This window comes from Notolabrus celidotus, chromosome 20 (assembly GCF_009762535.1).
Source record: "Notolabrus celidotus isolate fNotCel1 chromosome 20, fNotCel1.pri, whole genome shotgun sequence".
Taxonomy (NCBI): Eukaryota; Metazoa; Chordata; class Actinopteri; order Labriformes; family Labridae; genus Notolabrus; species Notolabrus celidotus.
Genome location: NC_048291.1, coordinates 3,215,069 through 3,242,324, shown reverse-complemented (window position 1 = coordinate 3,242,324; position 27,256 = coordinate 3,215,069). Strand labels below are relative to the sequence as shown.

At 37.4% G+C, this 27,256-nt stretch overlaps 1 protein-coding gene across 2 annotated transcripts; it reads right to left on the bottom strand.

Moving 5' to 3' along the window:
- On the bottom strand, window positions 1-25,982 carry elac2 (elaC ribonuclease Z 2). Of its 2 annotated transcripts, XM_034711708.1 has the most exons (25): window positions 25,819-25,982; window positions 25,452-25,748; window positions 24,938-24,988; window positions 24,768-24,838; window positions 23,571-23,635; window positions 23,392-23,449; window positions 23,243-23,311; window positions 22,976-23,098; window positions 21,004-21,059; window positions 20,790-20,848; window positions 20,571-20,643; window positions 20,375-20,487; window positions 20,199-20,297; window positions 19,969-20,107; window positions 17,175-17,260; window positions 16,789-16,910; window positions 14,355-14,451; window positions 12,543-12,681; window positions 12,415-12,453; window positions 9,901-10,010; window positions 9,548-9,647; window positions 8,858-8,978; window positions 7,421-7,499; window positions 4,480-4,624; window positions 1-444 (listed from the first exon to the last, which is right to left on the bottom strand). In XM_034711708.1, exons 2-25 carry the CDS (start codon window positions 25,637-25,639, stop codon window positions 199-201), a joined length of 2,448 nt encoding a protein of 815 aa, XP_034567599.1. In that variant the 5' UTR covers window positions 25,640-25,748; window positions 25,819-25,982; the 3' UTR covers window positions 1-198. The 2 variants fall into 2 exon arrangements, with proteins under 2 accessions (XP_034567599.1, XP_034567598.1); XM_034711707.1 differs by having other exon boundaries at window positions 25,452-25,982.
- Window positions 25,983-27,256: the final 1,274 nt, after the last annotated feature.

Sequence of the window (27,256 nt, the reverse complement as noted above, 5' to 3'; positions counted from 1 at the left end):
TCTGTGGTGTCGCTTTATTCTGTTTAATGAAAAACAAAAACTATATCCAGAGCTCGGCTTTGTACACAGCAAACACTCACATGTGTGTTTTTAAATTCATCCACACAGGAAAATAAAATGTCAGCTTCTTTAAATAAAAGAACTCAGGAAGCTCTCAGAGCGAGTCTATTTTTCAAATCAAACCCTGGAGCCAGAGTCTCAGCTGGTTTTCAGCCTCTTGGTCTCCACGTTGTGTGCTGCTGCCTCCTCCTGGTCTCTTTTAGCTCCTGCGCTCCTCGACTCCTCGCTGTTCACCTCAAAGCCGCCTCCTCCTCCTCCTCCTCCTCTCGGGTGTTTCATCTCTCTCCTTTCTCTCCTCTCTTCCATCTCTTCGATCTCGACTGCAAAAAGGGCTTTCAGCGCCGGAATGAGGCTGGGGAGGATTTTAAAGTCCCCGAAGCGAATCTGGGCGAAGACGAAAATGGAGAAAATGGTGAAGTGACTGAGGGAGGGAGGCTCAGAAGGACTGAGACAGAAACTTAAATTACAACCTGCATCAGTTCAGCCTTTTATCTCACACAGATAGTTTGGACTGTAAGTATAACTCCTCTGTTAGATCTGATTTTAATACACTTGAGATAATTCTTATATCCTTTAATGCTCAACAAATGAACCTGCCCTGTCTTAAAACAGCTTCAATTATACAGATGAGTTTATTAGCATCTCTGACATGAGACTAAACATATGACATGTGTTTAACACAGGAAGAGAACAGCTGCAAGTCAGGCAGACAAAAATCAATCAACTTTAAACTCCTGGATGACATGACAGCTCCCATTCTTAAAATAAATAAATGAATAAATTAAAATTAAAAGTGACAAAAATTTGAGTTAGATAATAAATAAATAAATAAATAAATAAATAAATAAATAAATAAATAAATAAATAAATAAATAAAAATTAAAAGTGACAAAAATTTGAGTTAGATAATAAATAAATAAATAAATAAATAAATAAATACATAAATAAATAAATAAATAAATAAATTAAAATTAAAAGTGACAAAAAATTGAGTTAGATAATAAATAAATAAATAAATAAAAGAATAAATTAAAATTAAAAGTGACAAAAATTTGAGTTAGATAATAAATAAATAAATAAATAAATAAATACATAAATAAATAAATACATAAATAAATAAATGAATAAATTAAAATTAAAAGTGAGAAAAATTTGAGTAATATAATAAAAAAATAAATACATAAATAAATAAATAAATACATACATAAATTAATAAATAAATTAATAAATTAAAATTAAAAGTGACAAAAATTTGAGTTAGATAATTAGTAAGTAAATTAATAAATAAATACATACATAAATTAATAAATAAATTAATAAATTAAAATTAAAAGTGACAAAAATTTGAGTTAGATAATTAGTAAGTAAATTAATAAATAAATAAATAAATAAATAAATAAATAAATACATAAAAATTAAAAGTGACAAAAATTTGAGTTAGATAATAAATAAATAAATAAATAAATACATAAATAAATAAATAAATAAATAAATTAAAATTAAAAGTGACAAAAATTTGAGTTAGATAATAAATAAATAAATAAATAAAGAATAATTAAATTAAAAGTGACAAACATTTGAGTTAGATAATAAATAAATAAATAAATAAATAAATACATAAATAAATAAATACATAAATAAATAAATGAATAAATTAAAATTAAAAGTGAGAACAATTTGAGTAATATAATAAAAAAATAAATACATAAATAAATAAATAAATACATACATAAATTAATAAATAAATTAATAAATTAAAATTAAAAGTGACAAAAATTTGAGTTAGATAATTAGTAAGTAAATTAATAAATAAATACATACATAAATTAATAAATAAATTAATAAATTAAAATTAAAAGTGACAAAAATTTGAGTTAGATAATTAGTAAGTAAATTAATAAATAAATAAATAAATAAATAAATAAATAAATACATAAATAAATAAATGAATAAATTAAAATTAAAAGTGAGAAAAATTTGAGTAATATAATAAAAAAATTAATACATAAATAAATAAATAAATACATACATAAATTAATAAATAAATTAATAAATTAAAATTAAAAGTGACAAAAATTTGAGTTAGATAATAAGTAAGTAAATAAATAAATAAATAAATAAATAAATAAAGTAAGGTGAAATAAAACTGTTAAAAGAATAAAACTCAGTTAAAAGCGAGATTCAAAAATTAAGTCTTGAATTAGTTGCCAGTAAAAAAACTCAACACAGGAAATTAAACTCACCAAAATAAAATACATTTCTAAGATAATAAAACACTAAAATATTAAACCATTAAAAGAAAATAAGATGCTACACTTAAAATTAATAAATAAATGAAATATAAGTAAAATAAACAAATAAATCAATAATTTATTAAAAATAAATAAAAAAAGTGACAAAAATCTGAACTTGATAATTAATGTATTTAAAAAATAAATAAATAAATAAAACTGTTACAATAATAAAACTCGGTTAAAAGCAAGACTAAAAAAGTCAGTCTTGAATTATTTGAAATTAAATTGACGTTTAAGTAAAAAAATCAACACAGGAAATTAAACTCACCAAAATAAAATGCACTTCTAAGAAAATAAAACACTCAAATATTAAACCATTAAAAGAAAATCAGACGCTATACTTAAAATTAATAAATACATTAGATAACTAAAATAAACAAATAATTAAATAATCAAATTAAAATTAAAATAAATAAAAAAGTGACTAAAATCTGAACTTGATAATAAATGTATTTAAATAAATAAAGAAGGGTGAAAGGAAACTGTTAGAAGAATAAAATTGTTAAAAGCAAGATTCAAAAGTTAAGTCTTGAATTAGTTGCAATTTAATTAACGTTTAAGTAAAAAAAAACAACACAGGAAATTAAACTCACCAAAATAAAATGCAATTCTAAGAAAATAAAACACTAAAATATTAAACCATTAAAGGAAAATAAGATGCTATACTTAAAATTAATGAAATAAATAAATAATTAACTTAGATTGAATAAAAAGTGACTAAAATTTGAACTTGATTATAAATAAATAAATAAATAAAACTATTATAAAAATAAAACTCAGTTAAAAGCGAGACCAGAATTAAAATTGAATTAGTTGCAATTTAATTGATGTTTATGTAAAAAAAACTCAACACAGGAAATTAAACTCATCAAAATAAAATACACATCTAAGAAAATAAAACACTCAAATGTTAAACCATTAAAACAAAATAAGATGCTATACTTAAGATAAATAAAAACATGAAATAAATGGATAAATAAATAAATTTTTTAATTAAAAAAAGTGACTAAAATTTGAACTAGATAATAAATAAATAAATAAATGAATAAATAAGTAAATAATTAAAGTAAGGTGAAATAAAACTGTTATAAGAATAAAACTCAGTTAAAAGCGAGACCAGAATTAGAATTGAATTAGTTGCAATTTAATTAACGTTTAAGTAAAAAAACTCAACACAGGAAATTAAACTCACCAAAATAAAATACACTTCTAAGAAAATAAAACACTAAAATATTAAACCATTAAAAGAAAATAAGATGCTACACTTAAGATAAATAAATACATGAAATAAATGAATAAATAAATACAATTTTTAATAAAAAAGTGACTAAAATTTGAAATAGATAATAAATAAATAAATAAATAAATAAATAAATAAATAAATAAATAAATAAATAAGTAAATGAATAAATAAGTAAATAAATAAATAAATGAATAAATAAGTAAATAATTAAAGTAAGGTCAAATAAAACAGTTATAAGAAAAAAACTCAGTTAAAAGCGAGACCAGAATTAGAATTGAATTAGTTGCAATTTAATTGACGTTTAAGTAAAAAAACTCAACACAGGAAATTAAACTCACCAAAATAAAATACACTTCTAAGAAAATAAAACACTAAAATATTAAACCATTAAAACAAAATCAGACGCTATACTTAAAATTAATAAATACATTAGATAACTAAAATAAACTAGATAATAAATAAATAAATAAATAATTAATTAAATAAATAAATGAATAAATAAGTAAATAAATAAAGTAAGGTGAAATAAAACTGTTATAAGAATGAAACTCAGTTAAAGCAAGACTAAAAAGGTCGGTCTTGAATTTGCTTTTAAAACTGTTGATGCTCTGTGCAGCCCTCAGACCTTCAGGCAGGGTGTTCCACAGGCTTCAGGGCCATGATGATAAAAAGCTGCTTCACCTTGAGTCTTTGTTCTAGCTTTTGGTACCATTAAAAGTCCACTACCTGAACACCTGAGGGCTCTCTCTGGCTCATATGATAAAAGCAAATCTGATAAATGAAGAGGGAGCAAGACTATAAGAGATTTAAAAAGATACTGGATGCTAATAACTCATCAGTGATTACATATGAACGCCTATGGGTGCATACGGTGGTGCTTACCTTCATGTGGTCGAATGATATCCCCACCCGGTCGGTGAAGTCCTCACTGAACAGAGGGATCTTGGCGTAGCGCTGGCTGAAGTGGTTCAGCATGATGAAATCAGCGTTCATCTTCATGCCAATTCCGATGGCCTGGGAGGTCGTGCTGATGAGAAATAAAACAAGAAGAGGAGGAGAAAGTCAGATGTTTACGCTGCACTGCTCACAGAGGGAACACTTTCAAGAGGATTATTTTTTCTGCTCACAAAATGTTCTTGTGAAGACGAGACGCTCGCTCTGACTCCATAAAAAGAGGCAAAAATCAATGTCAATTTTGGAGGAGAGCAAAGAAATGTAACGATGCACACTCAAATATAACTGCAACAACAAACAGACAATGAAGAGCATTTACCCTGCTGGCTGATGGGACTTTAACGGCCACACTTTTTCCTTTTTTGTTCCTTTTATTAGATTACATAAAGCAAACCTGAGGAGAATTCTGGTAATGGCCCATTTTTTTAAAACATATTTTAAGATCTATGTGACTACAAAGTAGAAGAAGTTATATTTGTAGGCTTTTTGCCTTTATTAGATAGGACAGCTGAAGAGAGGCAGGAAATGTGGGGAGTAGAGAGTGGAGGAAGACATGCAGGAAATGGTCGACCAGCCGGGAGTCAAACCGGCGACCTCTGCGATGAGGACTTCAGCCTCGATACGTGGGGCGCTTAGACTGCTAGGCCACAAGCGCCCCAAAGTAAAAGTTGTTGGAGCAGAGTGTTTCAGCCTCCAGCAGGGGAACCAAGCAGCAACCTTTGCTCTTAAAATATGAAGCCCATGTGGTAGAGCTACAAGCTGCAGTTCATCGAGTGTCCACTTGAGGCTGGCTGCAGAAATCACTGAAAACCACATACACACCCATTCAAAAAAGACGATCTTTGCAGCAGAAATAAACATGTTTACAGGCTTGAAATCCCCAGTTTAGGTCCGCGTGGCTTATTTCTCTCTCAGCGCACACTATACAGGGTGATTTTTTTTAATAACTCTTTTTTTTTTTTAAATGCTAAACTTACTAGTTTAAAAATAAAACTCCAATCGCAAAATCCGTCAATGCAAATGTACGTTGCAGAAATTCAGGAGCTGTTTATCCACTGCTGCCACAATCTTCGGCTATTTTTTGTTGTCATGTGACTTTTTGTACTTTGTTGTTCAAGTCTGGATCCATCACAATATTTCTATAACGCACAACAGCACAGAAAACTAACCAGTCACTGTCTTCTTTTAGAGGAGTCTGGTGTCTTTGGAAATGGCTGTGTAACAAATGTTTCCTGTTGTAAAAAATCCTCCCTCTCTTTAACTTAAAGGTCTGTCTCTGTAGAGAGATCCTTTCAGAGGACACACTGTGAACGAGTGCATTTGCTGCATATAAATACATTGCAGCCATTAAAGGTGACATATTATGCTCTTTTTTTATCAAAACATATTAATCTAAGAGGTCCCCAAAACATGTCTGTAAAGTTTATGCTAAAAAAAAACACTTTGAAATCAGATTTCAGTCTGCCTGTAAACCCCTCTTTTTCAGCCCTGCTCAGAACAGGCTGTTTTCTGTGTCTGTGCCTTTAAATGAGAATGAGCTCTCTGACCACGCCCCCTCAGGAAGTTGATGTGGCCTCGGCTCTCCAGCACATTGATCTAATGTTTACATGTTGGCTGCTCACAGACCCGCGTTACTTCAACCCTCTGAATCTGATCCAGAATCTGATCCTGACGGAGAGGCGCCTGCAGCAGGACCTTTCTGAAGGATTGGTCACAGATTTAGTGTTTCTTGTAGTTTTATTTGTCAGCATGTCGACATGTGTCTTGGTACACAGCTACCAACATGTAGCTATGTGGCTATGCTAACTAGCGCTAGCACTTATCCATGATAAATAAAAATCATCCACTAGATCTTCAAATCTGCAGACGTGGGGAGTAAAACCGACCTTTGTGTTTATTAAGACAGCCTACAACTAGCATGCCTCCCTCCTAAGCTCCTTGTTAGCACACGTGTGTGCAGGGAATGAAAAACGGAGGAGGGGTTGAGTTGTATTTTATACAGTCTATGGGCTGAACAAGCTCCGAGCTCTGACTTCCTGTTACAGACCGGATGGCGTTGTGACGTATGAAAAACACTGAAAACTGAAACGGCTGGTTTCAGCACACATTTACAGAAAGGTGGAGAAATCAGAACAGGGGCAGAATGGATTCTTTTCATTCTCAGGGGGGTTTGTAGACAGGGACACATATTTCACGTGGAGAACCATTAAAAAGTCCATTTTGCATGATATGTCACCTTTAAAGACTGACTTGCAACAGCAGGCTGAAAAAATGTGCTTCATTTAGAGCCTGAAATATGTGAAGAAATATTGCTTGGGATTAAATCTTCTAAATCTGGTTTCATTCAGACTCATAAAATAAATCAAAATAAAACACTGCAGCAGTTTAGTTCCTATCAGCCAGCAGAGTAACCGCTCTACACTGTCTGCTTGTTGTTGCACTTATGTCTGAGTGCAATGTTAAAGTCAATCAATCAATCTTTATTTATATAGCGCCAAATCACAACAGCTGCTAGCTGAGGAGGTCTAGACCGTCTCATCTTACAGACAGGACTCAGGACTCAGGACTCTGATCTCATCTTAATCCACCATGAGCAGAGCACTTTGCAGCATTTAGCAAGTTACAGTGGCAAGGACAAACTTCCTTTAACAGGCAGAAACCTCCAGCAGGACCAGACTCATGTTAGACACACATCTGCTGAGACCGTGTTGGAGAGAGAGGATAGAGGGAGATGAAGAGATTCACGGGGTTACTGTGCAGCCATTACAGCCTGTTTTGTTGCTGCTGGCTGAAGAAGTATGTTATAAAAGTCCAAATAAATATGAAGCAGGTCTTTAAACTAAATCCTGCAGTGACCTTTATTACTCACCTGTGTCTTTTCTCGACAGCCTCCTCCTCCAGCCCGTCTTCCAGCGTGGCCTCGTGGATCACCAAAGTGGCGTCCTTTCCTGCAAAGATAGAAGTTAAACTGAAAGGTCTGACTCACAGGAAGCATTCACAGCCTCAGCATCTCACAGGAGATCAATCCGGTCATCGGCGTAATCAAAAGACCGGCACGCCCTGTTTGTGCTGCAGCGGGCCGTCTATAATGAACAGAGGAGGGATGCTCTCTGGGTCTCTGGGAGGATTTGTTGGACTGAATCCAGTCAAGCAATTTAAGAAGAGTCAATGAAGAGGGATCCCACAGGAGCCATTAGCAGAGGCTGTGAGAGTGAGGGCGAGCATTCAGCAAATATCAGGTAAATTATTCAGAGGCAGCCGTGTTGTCAGGCCGCTGTGAGATGACCTCATGTGAATCTGGGGAAAGGCTCGCTCAGGTATGTTAGCGTCTGTGTGTGTGTCAGAATCAGACATACGCTATTTATCCCAGGGAGGGAAACTCAGGCTTTACAGAGTTTTTATAAACAGTATGTAAGAAAGTTAGATATTATTAGAGGAAGGAATAAAATAAGATATAAATAAAAATAAAGTTAACTAAAATAAAGATCAATAAAATAGAATAAAAAAATGAAAATAAATAAAATAAAGTCAACAAAATAGAATTAAAAAAATACAATGAAATCAATAAAATCAATAGAATCAAAAATAAAAAAAATTAAATAAAGATCAATAAAAAAATAAAAATGCAAATAAATACAAATATCAATAAAATCAATTAAAAATAAATAAATAAAAAAAAATGAACAACAAAAAAGAATATAAAAAAATACAATGAAATCAATAAAATCAATAATAAAATAAAGATCAATAAAAAAAATAAAAAATGCAAATGAAATAAATACAAAAAAATCAATAAAATCAATTAAAAATAAATACATGAATAAATGAATACAACGAATATATTATAAAAAAATCAATAAAGATCAATAAAATAGAATTAAAAAATATAAATAAATGAATAAATAAAATAAAGTCAATAAAATAGAATAAAATAAATACAAAAAATAAATACAAAAACAAATAAAATAAAGTAAATACAATGAAATACAAAAATAAATAATTATAAAATAAAATAAAAAACAATAAAATAGAATAAAAAAATACAAGAAAAAAGATCAATAAAACAGAATAAAGAAAATACAAAAAAATAAAATCAAATAAAAATAAATTAAATAGAATAAAAATCAAATAAAAAGAGCTACTGTAACAGGCTGCATAAACGGTCAGCACATGCACGTGTAAGTGTGTGTGTGTGTGTGTGTATATGTGTGTGTGTGTGTGTGTGTGTGTGTGTGTGTGTGTGCGTGCGTGTGTGTGTATACATGTGGATGATATGTGGAACATTATTCATTGTGACGAGACTTACCGATTTGTACAAAGGCCTCACACGGCATGGTGTCACCAGAGAACGCCAGCTTCCAGCCGGAGTGGTGCGTGAAGCTGCAGGCGAAGGCGTTCTTACAGTGTCTCACGAAGCACGTCTGAAACTGAGAGACAGAAAAAAACACAACACCAGGAACTTCTATTAGAAACTTTAGAGGCTTTACACAGTCAGCAAGTTTACACATATTCAAAACATTGAATCACTATCAAACATACGATCTTGGGATCTCCTTATTACTTCTCTTTCAAATGAAAAGCTATGACTGATGTTTTTTTTTCTGTTATTATATAGAATATGAAACCTACTCACATGAGCTATCTTATTAAGGATATATCCTTCACTCCTCCCCCTCTTCTATTGTATGTTATTTTTATTCCAAATGTATGGATGATGGTCACTTCCCTTTAATTCACTTATTCGTTCTCTGTCATTATTTTTAATTCTACATTATTCTAATAACACAGCTTTGGTGATATGTAAATACTTTGTGTTTGATGGGGATGTCATCTGCTGTGGAAAAATTAAATGAAACATTTTGATCACAAATAAACATAAGATCTTTAAAAACAAAAACAACACTAACAAAAAAAACCCAGACAGAACCAGAGTGACTCCAAACAGGAATCAGGGATGTGAAAGGTGAATGTTATGAGTTCAGCAGCAGATCGTCACCTCTTCCAGATCGTTCTTTTTCAGCAGAGCTTTGATGAATGATTGAGTGTTCAGCCTGGGAGGCTCAGCGCCTTCAATCAACGTCCTGTTTGGTATGAGACTGAAAAACAAAACAAGAAGCACTGTAAACTCGATCAAACAACAAGAAGAAGCTTTTAAAAACCAGAATTTAAAAAGAGCTATGACGGACAAATCAGAGGAAGGAACTCAGAGGGGAACGTGTTACAATCAAGCAGCAACCCCCGGCGGACAAACAGATCCACGTTTGTACACACACACGTATATAAATCCACATTTAGGGAGCATAAAGGTGAAGTGTGTGTGTTGTATTTGCCGCCTGTGTGTCCTGGTACCTGATGTGGTGCAGGATCTCCTCACAGTTGTAATGATACTGGTTCAACCAGCTCATGATGGAGGTCGGAGCCACCAGGAACACGGGGCTGAACGCCTTTCCCAATGTCATCTGAGAAACAAAAACAAACTGTTGAAACATCTTTCTGCCTTTTTGAAATATTAACCCTTTCATGGTCACACAGTGCTGACTGAGGAACTTTTGATGCCCTTTATTGGAGTTTCTTAAAAAGCTCTTATCCATAGAGTTCAATATCTTTGTATTTAAATCCAAAAGGTTAACTGGCTTGAATTTCTTAAGTTAAAAAAAATACAAAATAAATAGATAATATGTCTCACCATCTTCAATCTGCATGAATCAAGCTCAAAGTTCATGTAGGTCAAGATATCTAATTTATTTCATGTGATTGTATAATAATCAAACTGATCCAAATAATTCCAAATATAGAAAAATACAAATATTTTTAAGAGTCAGAAAAAAATTTAAAAATATTCTTTATATGTCAGTATAAAAATGTATAAACTCAACTCAACTTTATTTATAATCGCACCTTAAAAATGAAATAATAAAAGACAATCATAAATAAAATACTTAAAAATTAAATTAAATGAATACAGTAAATTTAAAAAAAATAAAATATATTTTTTTCATAAAATCTGGACAAAAAATTTCAGAATATAAATTTACAAACTCAGATCAACTCAACTGATAAAGCACCTTAAAAATAAAATTATAAAAGACACAATCATAAATAAAATACTTAAAAATGAAATAAAATCAATACAGTAAAATTAAAAAAAATTAAGAGCAGAAAGCAAGATTAAAAATCAGTTCAAGTTAAAAAGATCAGAGAAATACAAGAAATAAATAGATGAATTAATTAAAAAAATTAAGATGAACAAATAATCTTAAAACAATGATTGTAATAATAATGCAGTCCAAGGCTAAAAATGAATTACCTCAAATTAAATTAAATTATTTAAATTAAAAGCCTTAAGTTTGATTTTAAAAACACCCAGAGTTCTCACTGTTTTAGTGTCCAGAGGTAGAGAGTTCCATAGTTAAGAGACATAAAAAAAGTAAGCTCTCAGGTCGGTGGTTTTATTAAACATTATATTTATCTGTTAAAATATTTAAAGTGAGTCAGAACTGTAAAAAAAGCAGGAAACCAACAGATAGGATGTGAAACAGCACTCCTGTTCAAGTCCTGATGTTCATTTTTAAGCATTGACAGAGTTAATCAGTTAATTAAAGGTGACATATCACGCTTTTTTCATCAACATATATTGGTCTAAGAGGTCCCCAAAACATGTCTTTAAAGTTTATACTCAAAAAAACACTTTGAACTCAGATTTTGCCTGAAAAACTCTCTTCTTTAGCCCTCCTCAGAACGGTCTGTTTTCCCTCTGACCACGCCCCCTCAGGAAGTGGGTGTGGCCTCGGCTCTCCAGCACATTGATCTAATGTTTACATGTTGGCTGCTCACAGACCCGCGTTACTTCAACCCTCTGAATCTGATCCAGAATCTGATCCTGACGGAGAGGCGCCTGCAGCAGGACCTTTCTGAACCATTGGTCACAGATTTAGTGTTTCTTGTTGTTTTATTTGTCAGTATGTCGACGTGTGTCTTGGTAAACAGCTACCAACATGTAGCTATGTGGCTATGCTAACTAGCGTTAGCACTTTTCCATGATAAATAAAAATCATCCATTAGATCTTCAAATCTGCAGACGTGGGGAGTAAAACCGACCTCTGCCAGAAAGGCAGCAGGACCTTTCTGAAGGATTGGTCACAGATTTAGTGTTTCTTGTTGTTTTATTTTTTCAGTATGTCGACGTGTGTCTTGGTACACAGCTACAGCTACAGCTACAGCTACAGCTACAGCTACAGCTACAGCTACAGCTACAGCTACAGCTACAGCTACGACATGTAGCTATGCTAACGAGCGCTAGCACTTTTCCATGATAAATAAAAATCATCCACTAGATCTTCAAATCTGCAGACGTGGGGAGTCAAACCGACCTTTGTGTTTATTAAGACAGCCTACAACTAGCATGCCTCCCTCCTAAGCTCCTTGTTAGCACACATGTGTGCAGGGAATGAAAAACAGAGGAGGGGTTGAGTATTATTTTATACAGTCTATGGGCTGAACAAGCTCCGCGCTCTGACTTCCTGTTACAGACCGGATGGCGTTGTGACGTATGAAAAACACTGAAAACTGAAACGGCTGGTTTCAGCACACATTTACAGAAAGGTGGAGAAATCAGAACAGGGGCAGAATGGATTCTTTTCATTCTCAGGGGGGTTTGTAGACAGGGACACATATTTCAGGTAGAGAACCATTAAAAAGTCCATTTTGCATGATATGTCACCGTTAAATTATTGAATTCTCTAGTTTTTTATGTTTCCTATTTCAGATTAGTTTTAAACTTGATTATTCAAACAATGATCTGTTTCTCTGAGGTGAAATAAAAGAGGAAAAGAAAGAGTTAGGATTTCTCTTTTTGTTCCGTACCAGCGCTCGCTCCCTCTGATACAGCATCTTCAGCAGTCCCTGCAACATAAACAACAGTATCATCAGTTACTGAGACAATCTGCTGTTTACAACATGTGATAAATCATGGTGTGTGTATGAGAGCTCACAGTGTGGTGGTCGGCGTGCAGGTGTGAGATAAAGACGGTGGAGATCTTGGACAGAGCTTCGTCCACGTCGTCCCCGTAGTGTCTGCAGAGCTGACCGAACGTCCCCTCTCCACAGTCCAGCAGGAGGGACTGAGACGAGCTGAGGGGACAAAGACTCACAATGAGAACGACAACATGCTGACTGAAGTTTTACCAAAAGCTGCCAAGGTCACAAAGGGAGACGAGCATAGAGTTACAACAAACCAATAACAGAGATTAATAAAAACTTACTTGAACATGATTCAAACCAAGAAAGTTTGTCCTGTTTGGGCTCAGAGTGAGAGCTGTCAAGCTTTTTGACAGTGTAGATGTTGTCATTTTTAGAGAGTGATCTCTTTGGGGCTTTAACTGCAACTAACATGAAACGTCATGGATACAACATCCATTTATTATAAGGTCATTTTTTCATCATGGAGTGTGATTATTTGTAGGGGTGACCCCAAATAGTGGAATATTGGACGATTCGTTCTAACGAGCCTTAGTCGACTGCCAATCTCATAGTTGAATATTTGCATATGAAACGTGGATCATTCCATTCAAACCATGGGGGTGCTCAATGTCTAATTTTGCATTATTTTTCTGCTTCCCGTGAAAATAGTGTCTCATATATCCTATTTTGATATAAATATAAACTTATTTAATGTAATTCTGAGAACAGCTCTTGAAGTGTTAAATCTCCTTAAAGTGGTAATTAAATCTCCCCTGGTAATTAAAGGTGGACTCTCCCATTTAGCGGGGACCTGTGGAGCAGACGTACCTCAGCTGGCCTTTAAATCTTTCTACGTTCATGGCAGCTCAAAATGTCTGGAAATAAAACTTCAGTTGATCCTAAAAACTAGTGATGAAGATGAGGAGCAGCTTCATGAAGAGGGCTGTGAGATCAAGGATTACCGGACCACACAAAAACTGTACGGGGCCAAAAGAACCAGGAGGGATACCCCAAAGCTGTCCGAAGCCTCAAAAACAATCCACAGCATCCCATCCACCTCCACACCATCAGAGAGGATATTCTCAAAGACAGGATTTACAGTCAACAAAGACAGGAGCGCACTTCTGCCTGTGTACACGATGGTTTTCCTCACGTGTAATTTGAAAAGACTCAAGCGGACAAAGACGCGATGAAAGACTGTTTTAAAAGGTTCTGTTAAGAGATTTAAAAACCCTTTAGCTGGTTCAGGTTTGATTTTGAACATTATACAAATGTTTAGCCTTAAGTTGGACAGACTACCCTCTGCAGTGCTGCTCTCTGCTGTGTGAACACTGTTTAAATATCTCCTGATTCCTTTCTCTATAGTGGAGCGTTGTTCCATGTTTAACGGATGGTGGCCTTATTTGAGTTTTCTCTCCTTCATCACCTCGTTGTTTTTGCAATACAGATTTAAAAAATCTAAGTTTTATGTTTATAATATTCTGTTGTCCCTTTTACTTTAAGCTATGAGTCTCTTAATTGTAAAGGGTTATGTGTAATATTGTCATGCGGTCACCATCATGCAGACTTTGGGTCAATAAGGAATAACAACAAACATTCAACTATTCATCGACTATGGGCAAAATCTGATGAATCAGATTCCACTAAGCAGATCCTTAGTCGGGCTCACCCCTAATTATTTGTAACAATCATCAATTTGGAGTCGTGCTGCCAGAGTTCTTTAAACAATCTGGCTCATTTTTCACTCTTCATTTAGTTTTATAGCAACTAAAATAGTACAAATTAATAGAATATTACATATTTTCAGGTTCAGTTTGCAGGGTTTCATAACTTCATTTACACACCTGATGTTAATCAAAGTGCCGCTGACGTTTCTGATCTTCATTGGGAGAGCTGATCCAGTTCCTACGAAAACCACCTCCGGGTATTTCTGTGTTTGTCCTGCAGCAGACAAAAAAAACCAATAACTTCATACACTTTTTATCACATGAGACTTCAATCATGCCAATTAATAATTCAACGGACTGGAGTGATGTGTGGGACTTTCTGGATAACTTAGTTAAAGACAGGGACTTCTTTGAACCTGTAAGGAACACTAAAATGACATGTGGGGTTCCCCAAGGCTCCAAACTGGGGCCTCTTCTGTTTAACATCAACACGCTCCCATTGGCTCAAATAATAGACAATAACTTATCATTACTACGCAGAGGACACTCTGATCTACATTATAATGTCACCAGGGGATCATGAGTCCATCAAGTTCCTGAATGAATGCATTGAGCTGATCAATGCATTCATGTGTCTTCATTTCCTCCAGATAAACAAACATAAAACTGAGTTTTTTATCATAATAATAATAATGCATTTTATTTATAGGCACCTTACTTGACACTCAAGGTCACCTTACAACATTAAAACAAACAGAGTTAAAAGTAAAAAGTTTGAAGTGAATGGACAGTGGAGTGAGTCAGTGTTACGGAGGTCAGGTGGGAGAGAGTTCCAGAGCTGGGCAGCAGAGGGGCTGAAGGCTCTGGTCCCCATGGTAACAAGGTGAGCAGGGGGGGGGGGGTTGAGGTGTATGGAGGAGGAGGAGGAGGATCTGAGGGTGTGGACAGGTGTGGCAGTATGGATGAGGTCAGAGAGATATGGAGGGGCAAAGTTGTGTATGGATTTGCAGCTGAGGAGAAGTATTTTGTAGTTGATCCGATCTGTGATGGGGAGCCAGGGGCCTCTTTATTTTAGGAGCCAGGGAGGAGTGATTTAAAGGTGACATATCTAGCTTTTTTCATCAATATATATTGGTCTAAGAGGTCCCCAAAACATGTCTTTAAAGTTTATTGCTCAAAAAAACACTTTGAAATCAGATTTTGGCATGCCTGTAACCCCCTCTTCTTCAGCCCTCCTCAGAACACTCTGTTTTCCCTCTGACCACGCCCCCTCAGGAAGTGGATGTGGGCTCGGATCTCCGGCACGTTGATCTAATGTTTACATGTTGGCTGAATATACACGGCTGCTCACAGACCCGTGATACTTCAACCCTCTGAATCTGATCCAGAATCTGATCCTGACGGAGAGGCGCCTGCAGCAGGACCTTTCTGAACCATTGGTCACAGATTTAGTGTTTCTTGTTGTTTTATTTGTCAGTATGTCGACGTGTGTCTTGGTACACAGCTACCAACATGTAGCTATGTGGCTATGCTAACTAGCGCTAGCACTTATCCATGATAAATAAAAATCATCCCCTAGATCTTCAAATCTGCAGACGTGGGGAGTAAAACCGACCTTTGTGTTTATTAAGACAGCCTACAACTAGCATGCCTCCCTCCTAAGCTCCTTGTTAGCACACATGTGTGCAGGGAATGAAAAACGGAGGAGGGGTTGAGTTGTATTTTATACAGTCTATGGGCTGAACAAGCTCCGAGCTCTGACTTCCTGTTACAGACCGGATGGCGTTGTGACGTATGAAAAACACAGAAAACTGAAATGGCTGGTTTCAGCACACATTTACAGAAAGGTGGAGAAATCAGAACAGGGGCAGAATGGATTCTTTTCATTCTCAGGGGGTTTGTAGACAGGGACACATATTTCAGGTAAAGGGAACCTGAACTTTAAAGACATGTTTTGGGGATCTCTTAGACCAATATATTTTGATGAAAAAGAGCATAATATGTCACCTTTAATGTCTTCAAAATTGAAATGAGCTATCCAGACTACACTCCTTTTTTGTACCAGGCTGTGAACGTGTTTATTTCTGCTGCAAAGATCGGCTTTATTGAAGTGGTGTGTATGTGGTTTCTGGTACTTCTGGAGCCAGCCTCAAGTGGACACTCGATGGAACTGCAGTTTTTAAAACTTCCGCATTGGCTTCAATTCTCCAGTGGATCACATCACCCCAGTTCTGGGGTCTTTATACTGACTCTCTGTTTGTGAGACTACAAATTAAAAACTACTGTAGCTGGTCTTTAGAGCCCTGTATGGTTTCTGCCCAGAGTACATTAGTGATCTTCTCATACCAACCATCCAGACTGCTCAGGTGGTCTGGGGCAGATCTGAACAAATCCAATCCTTTTCTTTCCAATGTGTTTATTTTTTCTCTGGTTGTCTATTTTAATGATTTCTGAATGTATTTTCTGAGCGTTTTTTCTGTCCATTGTTTTGGTGCTTCTAATGTCCCATGTGAAGCACTTTAAATTGCCTTGTTGTTGAAGTGTGCTACAGGAATAAGTTTGCCCTGTCTTACTTTTCCTCTGTTGAAAGCTGTTTCGGATAAGGACTCACCTGAAGTCTCTGAAGTGCGGTCCGAGCAGACCCTCATGCACTCGTTCACTTCTTGCAGAAAGTTTGGGACCTCAGACGCCTCCTTCACAAACTCTCCCGTGTTACAGTCGGGGATGGCGTCTCTAACGAATCAAAGACACACACGGCTGCGTTTTAAAAAACACCGGCAGGGGAGCACAGACTGACCCCGATGAGCCTTCTGCAGCTCCACAGAAACAGAAGAAGAAGAAAACTTTGACACTTTTAAGACGAGGTTAAATAAGAAGAAAGACAGAAGAAAGCATCTGAGTGCATCGAGGCGCTGCGGGTTGTTTGGTGAGACGAGGCGTCGCTCGGAGCTGCAGAGAAACAGAGAGTAAATTGGATGGACTGAAGGACAAACTAACCTTTGCCATTCCATCACAGGTCGGAGCTGGAACTTCAGGAGACACTCTGCGCGCACGTTTGGGACGTGCAGGCCGGCCTGAGGCTCCTGGATGATACAAAAACACAGGAGGAGAAAGTTTGTCATGTTTTCTCATAACTACTCTTCATCACTTTTTGAACTCTATTCTACTAAAAAGAAACAAAGAGAATTTAAAGTTCACATCCTCTGGAGCCGGATCTGATGCAGAGTCATTGGAACCTGAACCATCGCACCGTGTGCCGAACACAAACTGTCAGCTGGATCACATTGTTTACAACTGGATTGTCCAGATCTGTGAGGAGCTCTGTTTCTTTTATTTGAAGCCACGTCACTTAATTCAAAGTTAAAAGAGGAGTTTGTGAGCAATAACTCTTAATCCATCTTTAAGGCCTGAAACAAGGCTGCAGCTAGCTGAATGGAGATCACCAAGAACATGTATCTCTCGGTCTAAGATCCTCAGGTGGGGCATCTTTGGTCGTTCCAAAGTCAAGGGTCAAATGCAAAGGGGATCAGCTTCCTCCATGAGGACCCCTCGACTTTGGAACGACCTCCCTGAGGAGATACGGCTCACAGAGTCAGTGACATCTTTAAAATCTCTTCTTAAAACCCATTTTTACAGACTGGCTTTTATGTGACATCATCCATGTAACTATTTTCACTTCTGTTTTATTATTATTATGAGCTCTTATCCAACTCATGAATTGTTTTAAATTGTATATGATTATTTATTGTTTTAATTTATTGTAATGTATTTATTTTGTTCAATTATTATTTTAATGTTCCTAATTTATCCTTTTTAAATGTTCTAATTTACCCGATGTGATGTCATCCTCTCATTCTGGAAACCTGTTTTATTGTCCTTTTAAAGCTAGGGTTGGTAGTCACGAAAAACTAGCATGAATTTGAATGTAGCATTTCCTCAGGACTCTGTCTAACCCCTCCCCCCTTCCCCTCAGAGCTCCTTCGAAACCACGCCCCCGCTCACATACACGAGCGCCGCTGATTCTCGACCATATGATGGTGACTGATTCAAAACCGGTCCTCACCAAAACATTCTCATAGTGAAAGTTAAAAACACAAACAAACATGGCTGCTGTTAGCACTCACAACTGTCATGCTAGCATTATCCAGTTGTCCTGGTGACACGATATCAGGAGAAAAGTTATAACACATATATAATACTGTAACAACTCTACTGTTTGTTAAACCTGTTCAGTGTAGATGCTCTTAATTCCTACAGTGTTGACAGTCAGTGAAGGCATCAGGAGAGGTGTAGAGTGTGTGAGCGGGAGAGAGGAGAGACAAGAGGAGAAGTTCTTCATTCATTCAAACATTGATTGTTGTTTTGTTGGTTGGCGTGGTAACGGCCGACAGTGATTGCTTATTAAAGATCAACGTGTTCACCAATCGGCTCGTCATCCCTACAGCGTCCGGACTGACGCTACAGTACATCTACATTTCTGTAGGACTTACTGAACGTCATTCATTCTTCTGCTTGTCAGAGCCCCCGTGGTGAGAGCTTTTTAGACTCTGATCCGGACTACAGTCCTGAGCAAAGCCCCTCATGGGGTCAGAGGGGACAGGCCTGAGGTGGAGCGAGAGGGGCAGTCAGTAGAGTCAGGGGAAGCAGAGGCAGGAGACGGGGAGTGAACACCGGGGACATGTACGCTCTGCAGGAGGCGGGCAGAACAGCAGGACGTGATTTGATTGGTTTAAAATTTTGGACCCTAATGACGGTGATTGGTTGGTGTTTTCCCAGGTTTACTCCGGCTGTAGATAGCAGCTTTTTTTACCTCTTTTTTAAGAACACATTATGTATTGATTACCATCAGGACATAAAGATCATTTTAACCAGTATAACAAAAAGTGGATCTAAATCTGATTACCAACCCCAGATTTAATGCTTTTATTTTCTTATCCATTTTTATTTTATTCATTTATCTTTGAAAAACCTCTTAAAGCTGGGGTTGGTGTTCAGATTTAGATCCACTTTTTGTTATACTGGTTAAAATGATCTTTATGTCCTGATGGTAATCAATACATAATGTGTTCTTTAAAAAAGAGGTAAAAAAAGCTGCTATCTACAGCCGGAGTAAACCTGGGAAAACACCAACCAATCACCGTCATTAGGAGCCAAATTTTGAAACCAATCAAATCCTGTCCTGCCGTTCTGCCCGCCTCCTGCAGAGCGTACATTTCCCCGGCGTTCACTCCCCGTCTCCTGCCTCTGCTTCCCCTGACTCTACTGACTGCCCCTCTCGCTCCACCTCGGGCCTGTCCCCTCTGACCCCATGAGGGGCTTTGCTCAGGACTGAGCAGGACTGAGAAGTTAGCGTACATTTCATGTTTGTTTGTGTTTTTAAATTTGACTATGAGAATGTTTTGGTGAGGACCGGTTTTGAATCAGTCACCATCATATGCTCCCAAATCAGCGGCGCTCGTGCATGTGAGCGGGGGCGAGGAAATACTGATTCATTCACACGTTGAAATTCATGCTAGTTTTTCGTGAATACCAACCCTAGCTCTGTTAAATTTACATGCATTCTTTTTAACCTTGCGTTGTATTCTGTTATGCATTGTTAAAGTTCCTCCTCCCTGTCTGTCAAAAGGTTTACTTGAAAGTTATATTATTATTATTAAGTGTATTTCCTGTCAGGATGATGTATCGTATGACATTTCCAGCAGAAATGTTTAAATGCCAAAACATGATCGATGTGTTTTCAGTAGAAAATTCCCTAAATGCAGAGAGAGAGCAAAATCCTTCATCGTCTTACCTTCGCTTTGTAAGACTGCAGTTCTGGAAAGATCTGAGGGTGGATCATATTCAGCTGGGCCTGAAGTTTGTGGCTCCTGACGTTGTGGACCGTACACACGTGCTCGTTCAGGATCAAGTGTTCTGTGGAGGACGGAAACCTGCAGAAACCCACAGAGAGCTCTCAGCGTCAGAGCGTGTGAAATCAGCAGAAATCTCTTACAGTCTGGTCTAAAGAGACAGAATCCAAACCTCTCCATCCACTTCTTGTACTGGTCTGAATTCAAGACGGACTCTGGAGTCATGTGGACCACGAGTGCCGCAGGGTCCTCATCTCCACCTGTTTGGAACCTGAAGATCACAAAGTGGTTTATCCTCTTCAGATCCATTGAGTGTATTTCAGATGAAGAAACTGGCTCATTGGTTACCTTCTGAGCTGCTGATTGGTGCAAACAGCTTCCACAAACTCCTCAGACGGACACTCAGCGATGATGAAGATCGGGCCCGGGTCGGTGGGAGTGCAGACCTGCTCAGGCCGGATCTGCAGGACCACAAAAACAGGTTTCACTAATCCAGATCAGAGCTGCAGCCTCGTGAAGACACTCACAGATTATTATTTATCACCTCTTTTCCTTCATACGTGACGCTCCGCCCATCCTTCAGAGCTGCTATGAGAGGACCGATCCCTGCTGTGCCTCTGAGGGGTAACAAGGGGGGCACAAGTCAGGAGTCAGAGATTAAAGTAATCCCAGACTACAACCCTAAATCCAAAAACATTTGGATGTTGTTTTAAATGTTGATACAAACAGAATTTGACAGATTGGTAATCACATCTAATCTTACACGGGCAGACCGAGCTCTTTGGCCTGAGCCACTAAGAAGTTTCCTTTCTTTGGGTGAAGCTGAAATCAGAGCAGAAGGTCAGTCACACACCACTCCTTCATCTGTGTGTGTGTGTGTGTGTGTGTGTGTGTGTGTGTGTGTGTGTGTGTGTGTGTGTGTGTGTGTGTGTGTGTGTGTGAAAACATAGAGCTCAACATGTTTGAAGTTTTATTACCTTACATATGAAGGCAACCACCAAAGAAGGATCTCTGGTTGCCGTTTGTCTTTTACCTGAAAAACATCAAACAAAAAACTGTCTGTAAACACGTCTTTGTTCTTCAAGACAGACATTCAAAAGTCACTCAAACAAATCAATGCGGTGTGGATCTCTTAAAAGGTGCATTTGGAGCAAGTGTTCCGGGGTCTTTTAGCTCCCAGAACTACTTTACCCTGAGCTAAAAGGTTCCTGTGCCCCCATTGTTGTCTTTGTTTCGACCGGGTAGATCGTGCAAATCAGGCCAGTGACGTATGGAGGAAATGATAAATAAATGCACTACACCACCAGACCAGTAGAGGGCAGTAACACAAAGAGGAATGCCATTCATCACAGATGACGCCATAGAAGCAGACGGACAGGCAGGTATCATTATGAGCAACACAACAGTTAGCCTGTTAGCATGAAGAGACTCAGCTGGCGCTGTTTTAGATGGTGCTATATTTCATCACAGATGGATTCACTGAATCAACACGTGAGAGGAGATAAGAGCGAGTAGCAAAGACGTTTCAACACGGCTTTAAAATCCTTTGGCACTACACCACCAGACCAGTAGAGGGCAGTAAAACAAAGACGAATGCCATTCATCACAGATGGAAAAAACAATGACCGTGAAGGGTTTTTGGAAAATTTTGAAAGAAAAATGTTGAAAAATAAAAAGTTGGAAAAAAAAAAGTTGAAAAAAAAAATGTTGAAATTTTTTTTTGAAAAAAAAATAGTTGGAAAAAAAATTTTGAAAAAAATATTTGGAAAAAATTTGGATTTTTTTTTTTTTTTAATTTGAAAGAAAAAAAAAAAGAAAAAAAAATTTTGAAGAAAAAAAATTGAAAATAAAATTTGACAACAAAAATTTGACAAAAAAGTTGACCCGGAGCCTGTCGAAAAAAAATAATTTCCTCAAATTTGAAATTGTGCTCGGAAGCAGAAAAACATGAAAAAAAGTGAAAATTTTGCACCTGCGGTTAAAAACATGTAAAAAGCAATGAATGAAACAACACGTGAGAGGAGATAAGCGCGAGTAGCAAAGACGTTTCAACACGGCTTTAAAATCCTTTTGAACTCAAGAAGCCGTGGCAGAGATCGACCGGTGTTTTGGTTTAAACAGCGACCGTGTTAACTGGAGACTCTCAGCCGGATGCATCCCTCATAAACGTCTTTAGACCATCATTAAATATCTGATGAGGATATTTTGAAATCTTAATAAAAACTAAACTAGTTTGCATTCCCAGGAACTCCCTCTGTGTTTCAACAGCTGTGTAAACTCCACAAACACTGACACGTTCAGCTGAAGGTCTCCAGTTTACAGGGTCACTTTTAAAACCGGAACACCGGGAGGAGAGACGCAGAATTCACGGTGGGCTGAGAGAAGACTACTGTTACAAGCTGCTAAATCAAGAGAATCACAGCTTCTTCTTTTGAAAAGTACACACACATACAAAAAAGATAGAACAAATAAAAACTAATGAAAGAAAGAGAAATCAAGAGAATCACAGATGTGTGTGATGTTATTGTGGACGGAGGGAGGAATAAAAACACTGCGGTTAATCTACCAATTAGACACGTTCAGCATTGCAGGCCCCGCCCCCTGAAAGCCCCTGGACCTTTGAAAAGTACTACCCCTCTAGCAGGGGCTCATTAGAGGGGAGATTATCTACCCCTGAACTAAATTTAGACCCTGGGTCCACAAGTTCCTGCAGTTGAAAAACGCCTTTATTATCCCAAGTTGAGCGTTAGACTCAAAGTGAAAGTGACTTCATGTGAATCATACCTCAGTTTGACGAATCAAGACATGCTAACAACCAACCCGACACTCATATATCTCAGGTTAGCTGCCAAGATGTCATAAAAAAGAAATCATAGTCTGAATAGTTGGGACTACAGTCTTACATTTTGTTAATGCTGAAGGAAGATGTGAACACAATCCTACACTCACCTGGACTGCCTGGGTCGTGATCCTGGATGTAATCATCGTCTATCCTGGGAGATGGAGGACTCGGGGACGGGCTGCTTCTGCCTGACCGGGGGGAGACGTTCCTGCTGTCAGCGTTCATCTCTCCTACACACAAAACAAATAGGAGAGTAGCTGTGAAATGAAACGCTGGAAGAAGTCTCTGTTAACCATGGATCCATGGATGGATGGATGGATGGATGGATGGATGGATGGATGGATGGATGGGTGGACTTCGGAGTGAGACCTCACCAAATATGGGGACTTGATAAACCGTCATTGTGTCGTCAGTGTACGAGTCTGCAGTGTATGGACGGACCGCTGGAGACAAATCAAACAGTCAATAAGCATAAAAAAAAACAATGATGTTATTGTTATTCTGTTTGTTAAGTTCTTCATACACAGCTTGATGTCATCCAGAGGTCCAGAAAATGACTTGATGGCACTCAGGTAGCTCTCCTGCAACAAAAAAAAAGGGCAGAAGAAGAAGAAAAAATTGCAACAATGAAAACTTCCTGCAGTCTTTATGGAATGATGCAAAACCATGAAGAAGACATGAGGCTCATTCTGTGCGGCTCACCAGCTGTGGAGGTCCAGAGAGGACACACTCTGGGACACCGGTGTCCTTCAGGGTTAAAATCATCCCTGCACAGAAACACACACACACACACACCAAAATTAAATATCTTCAGTCCCAGGAAACATCTCTCCTACTTTCAAAAACAAAGCTAGGCTAATGCTAAGAGAACGCCACATTGGAGAGATTTCACCTGGATACAGGAGAGCAAGACTGGACTAACTGGGGAAGAAGGCCAGCTCAGTCCTGGACCCTGTGGATATGGTGGCTGACAGGAGGATTATGGCCAATCTGTCGTCTCTGATGGACATTTCTTTTTCTATATATATTCTTGTTGAAATTCTTGTGCTGTACACCTTCTTGTTTGCTGCCGTAACTCCATAATTTCCCTGTTGTGGGACGAATAAAGGAGGATCTTATCTTATCTTAATACAGCTAACTTTATGGTAGCATTCAGTTTTTTGTCTTCATCCCATTTGAAGTTTCCAAAATGCTTGGATGCATCCAAGGACATCAGGAAATTTAAATGCTGACTGACCTTTGCAACACAATAATAATAATAAAAACACATTGTATAAATAATTTAAATCATTTAAAGAAATTTCAAAGTGCTACAAGCACACAGTAAAAACAAACTTGAACATTTCTTCAAAGGAGTACTTAAATGAGTTAAAAGCCTCTTTAAAGAGGAAGGTCTTCAAGTGTTTTTTAAAAGCATCCACGGTCTGTGGGGTCCTGAGGTGGCTGCGCTGGGAGTTCCACAGACGTGGTGCAGCAGCACAGAAGATCCGGTCTCCCATGGTCTGGAGCTTGGTTCTGGGAGGGTGGAGGAGGTTCTGATGTGCAGAGCCTGAATCTCGGGTTGGGGTTTGCTGGGTGAGGAGTTCTTTGTGGTATGATGGGTGGGGCGTTTCCATAGATGCACTATGGGTGATGAGAGCGACTTTGTAATGTATTCTTGCTGCGACAGGAAGCCAGTGAAGTGTGCAGAGTACTGGGGTGATGTGATCGTGTTGATCAAGATGATTTTAGGACTAGAAAGTGAGCCGCTTTCTAAAACTGAGGGTTGTTTTCTGATTTATCTAAACCCAGAGTGAATCCGAGGAAGTAATGGAGGAAATACATCACCACTTTGCTAACTGAATAACAAAGATAAGAGCAAATGTGCTTTAAAGCTGACATGAATGGGTGCACTCTGACCTGACAAACCTCCCACGTTCTCCCAGCTCAGTCTGGTCAGGAAGATGTTGTCCAGCCGAGCAGCTCTCAGTCTGCCAGAGAAAAAACACACAATTCAAAATACATTCTCTCTGCTCTTGTTCGTCCAGATTGCAAAAACATGCAGAATGAGAATTTCAAAAGCAGCATACTTGTGTTCCTGCATGAGTCTCTGAGTTCCTTCACCACAGTTGAACAAATATCTGCAACAGAGAGAGACAACGTTAAAAGACAGTTGGGTTTTTTCACTCTGCACAGGATCTGCAGTTTCAGAGATGCTCTGATGCAATCATCTAGCAATCAACTTTTGGCCCAGCATGTCTACCTGCTGCTTAACACACCCACCCTATGACAGGTGACATCATAAAAAGATAATCACTGTTATACACTTATATAAGTTATGACTGAGTGGTGTATGTTCCAACCCTTTATATAATGTGTTTCTTACATATGTGTTTGTGTTATTATTCATTAAAAGGTGGAGATTTAACCCTTTATCTTACTTCACATCTTTATGCTCAAGATTGTATTTATGACACTGATTATGGGAAATTAGAGATTTGTTATTTACTCAATGAAAACTATGGAATTAAAAAAAAAAACATTTCAAAATAAAAGGTAGAGCTTTAATTTGTCAAACATTAAAGACTTTAAACAGACTTTTACCTGTTAAACTCAGAGAAGACGTAAAGGGACGCAGCGTTGTCTCTGCTCCCAGCACCGACCACCTGAACGTACACCGTGGACGGGCCGTGGAGGTCCCCCTTTCGGGCCCGGCTCTCTTTGGTTTTCAGCCTCCTCAGCGGCTCCTTATGCCTCGCCTTCTTCTGACCCGGAGGCTGCTTCGTCTCCATGTTATTAAAGTTATATTTATTAGAAGCTAGTGTTCGGAAAAACTGAAACACAGTCCTGTGGGAGTGAATCTCACAGCGTGTGGAAGGAGGAGGAGCAGCAGAGAGGGATCTGCCGGAGAGGAACAAGACTGTGAAGGACCTGAGCTTTAAATGGACCGTATTCATAATAAATACGTCACCTTATTGATTCATCTACCGGAGCCGGTGAGGTACATCCAGAATCACTCAGTCAATGCTAATTTAATCATTCCTGCAGCTTATTTTAAAGTAAAAATGACCTCAAAGCAGCTGGGTGCACATTCCGCTGGTTGGTTGACACATGTGAAACCATTTCCGGCATCTAATGATGACGTAGACTGTTCTTGTCGCTGATTGGTGCTTAGAAGTACTCTCCAGGTTTAAGGACCAATCGCTGTCGGTTCTGAGAGAAGGAGGCGGGGTTTGATCTTCCACTAAAATGAGTCCTACAAAATAAAACATCCAAAGGAACTATCCACAGATTCTGTATTTACACCTTAAATATGACGTCTGAAACAACATTTCAGAATCATATTAAATAGATGAAGTTAAAAACAATGTTTTATGTTAATTTAAAAGACATAAAGTCTTGATTGTGTCAAAATCAGAGTCAGAAAAACTTTATTTATCCCAGGGAGGAGAATTCAGTCATTACAGAGCTCTTATAAACACTTTGTAAGAAAGTCAAAATATTAATAGAAGAAGGAATAAAATAAGATTTAATTATAAATAAAGTGAAAAAAATAAAGATCAATAAAATAGAATAAAAATAAGATAAAATAATAATAATATATAATATGAAGGATATATATATAGCTATTTCTTTTAGCTAATTAGTTTAGTGTACATTAACATCCTTGTATATACAAGGATGTTAATGTACACTAAACTAATTAACAAAAAAAAATAGCTAAAAAATAGATATAGATATAAAAAAAATCACAATAAAGAAACTAAATTAATTAAAAAAATAGGAAAAAAAATAAAGATAAAAGGAAAATAATATGTAGCCTATGCAGGAAGAGTAAGTAGCCACCTCATCTGGCTCCTCTGGATGCGGAGGAGCAGCTGCTCTACTTTGAGCCTCTCCCTGATCTCTGAGCTCCTGACCCTCTCTCTAAGGCCGAGCCCAGACCCCCTGCTGAGAAAGCTCACTCCGGCCGCTTGTCTTCCCGATCTTGTTCTTTTGGTCACTACCCACAGCTCGTGACCATAGGTGAGGGTTGGAACGTAGATTGACCGGTAAATTGAGAGCTTTGCCTTCTGGCTCAGCTCTCTCTACACCTCGACAGACCGGTACAGAGTCCGCATCACTGCAGACGGCGCCCTGATCCGTCTGTCAATCTCACGCTTCCTGGTGAACAAGACCCTGAGATACTTAAACGCCTCCACTTGTGGTAAAGACTCTCCTCCTCCCACCTGGAGTGGGCAAGCCACCCTTTTCGACCAAGCACCATGGCCTCAGACTAGACATTATTTGGCAGGTGGCTTTAATTTAATAGTTGGTTGGTGTGTCTACTTTCTCTCATTGTTTAAGCCAAATCACCCGCTTACAGATGTGATAACTATCCATCTTCCTCTGCTTATCCGGGTCCAGGT

What these genes read in the sequence shown, in the direction of transcription:
- elac2 (XM_034711707.1), bottom strand. Translation starts at nt 25,804, where the DNA reads ATGAATACGGTCCATTTAAAGCTCAGGTCCTTCACAGTCTTGTTCCTC. An exon ending in TGCAGTCTTACAAAGCGAAG is followed by an intron (nt 17,261 to 19,968) that starts GTAAGACGATGA and finishes TGTATCATCCAG; the next exon opens with GAGCCTCAGGCCGGCCTGCA. An exon ending in TATCATTCGACCACATGAAG is followed by an intron (nt 445 to 4,479) that starts GTAAGCACCACC and finishes GTCTTCGCCCAG; the next exon opens with ATTCGCTTCGGGGACTTTAA.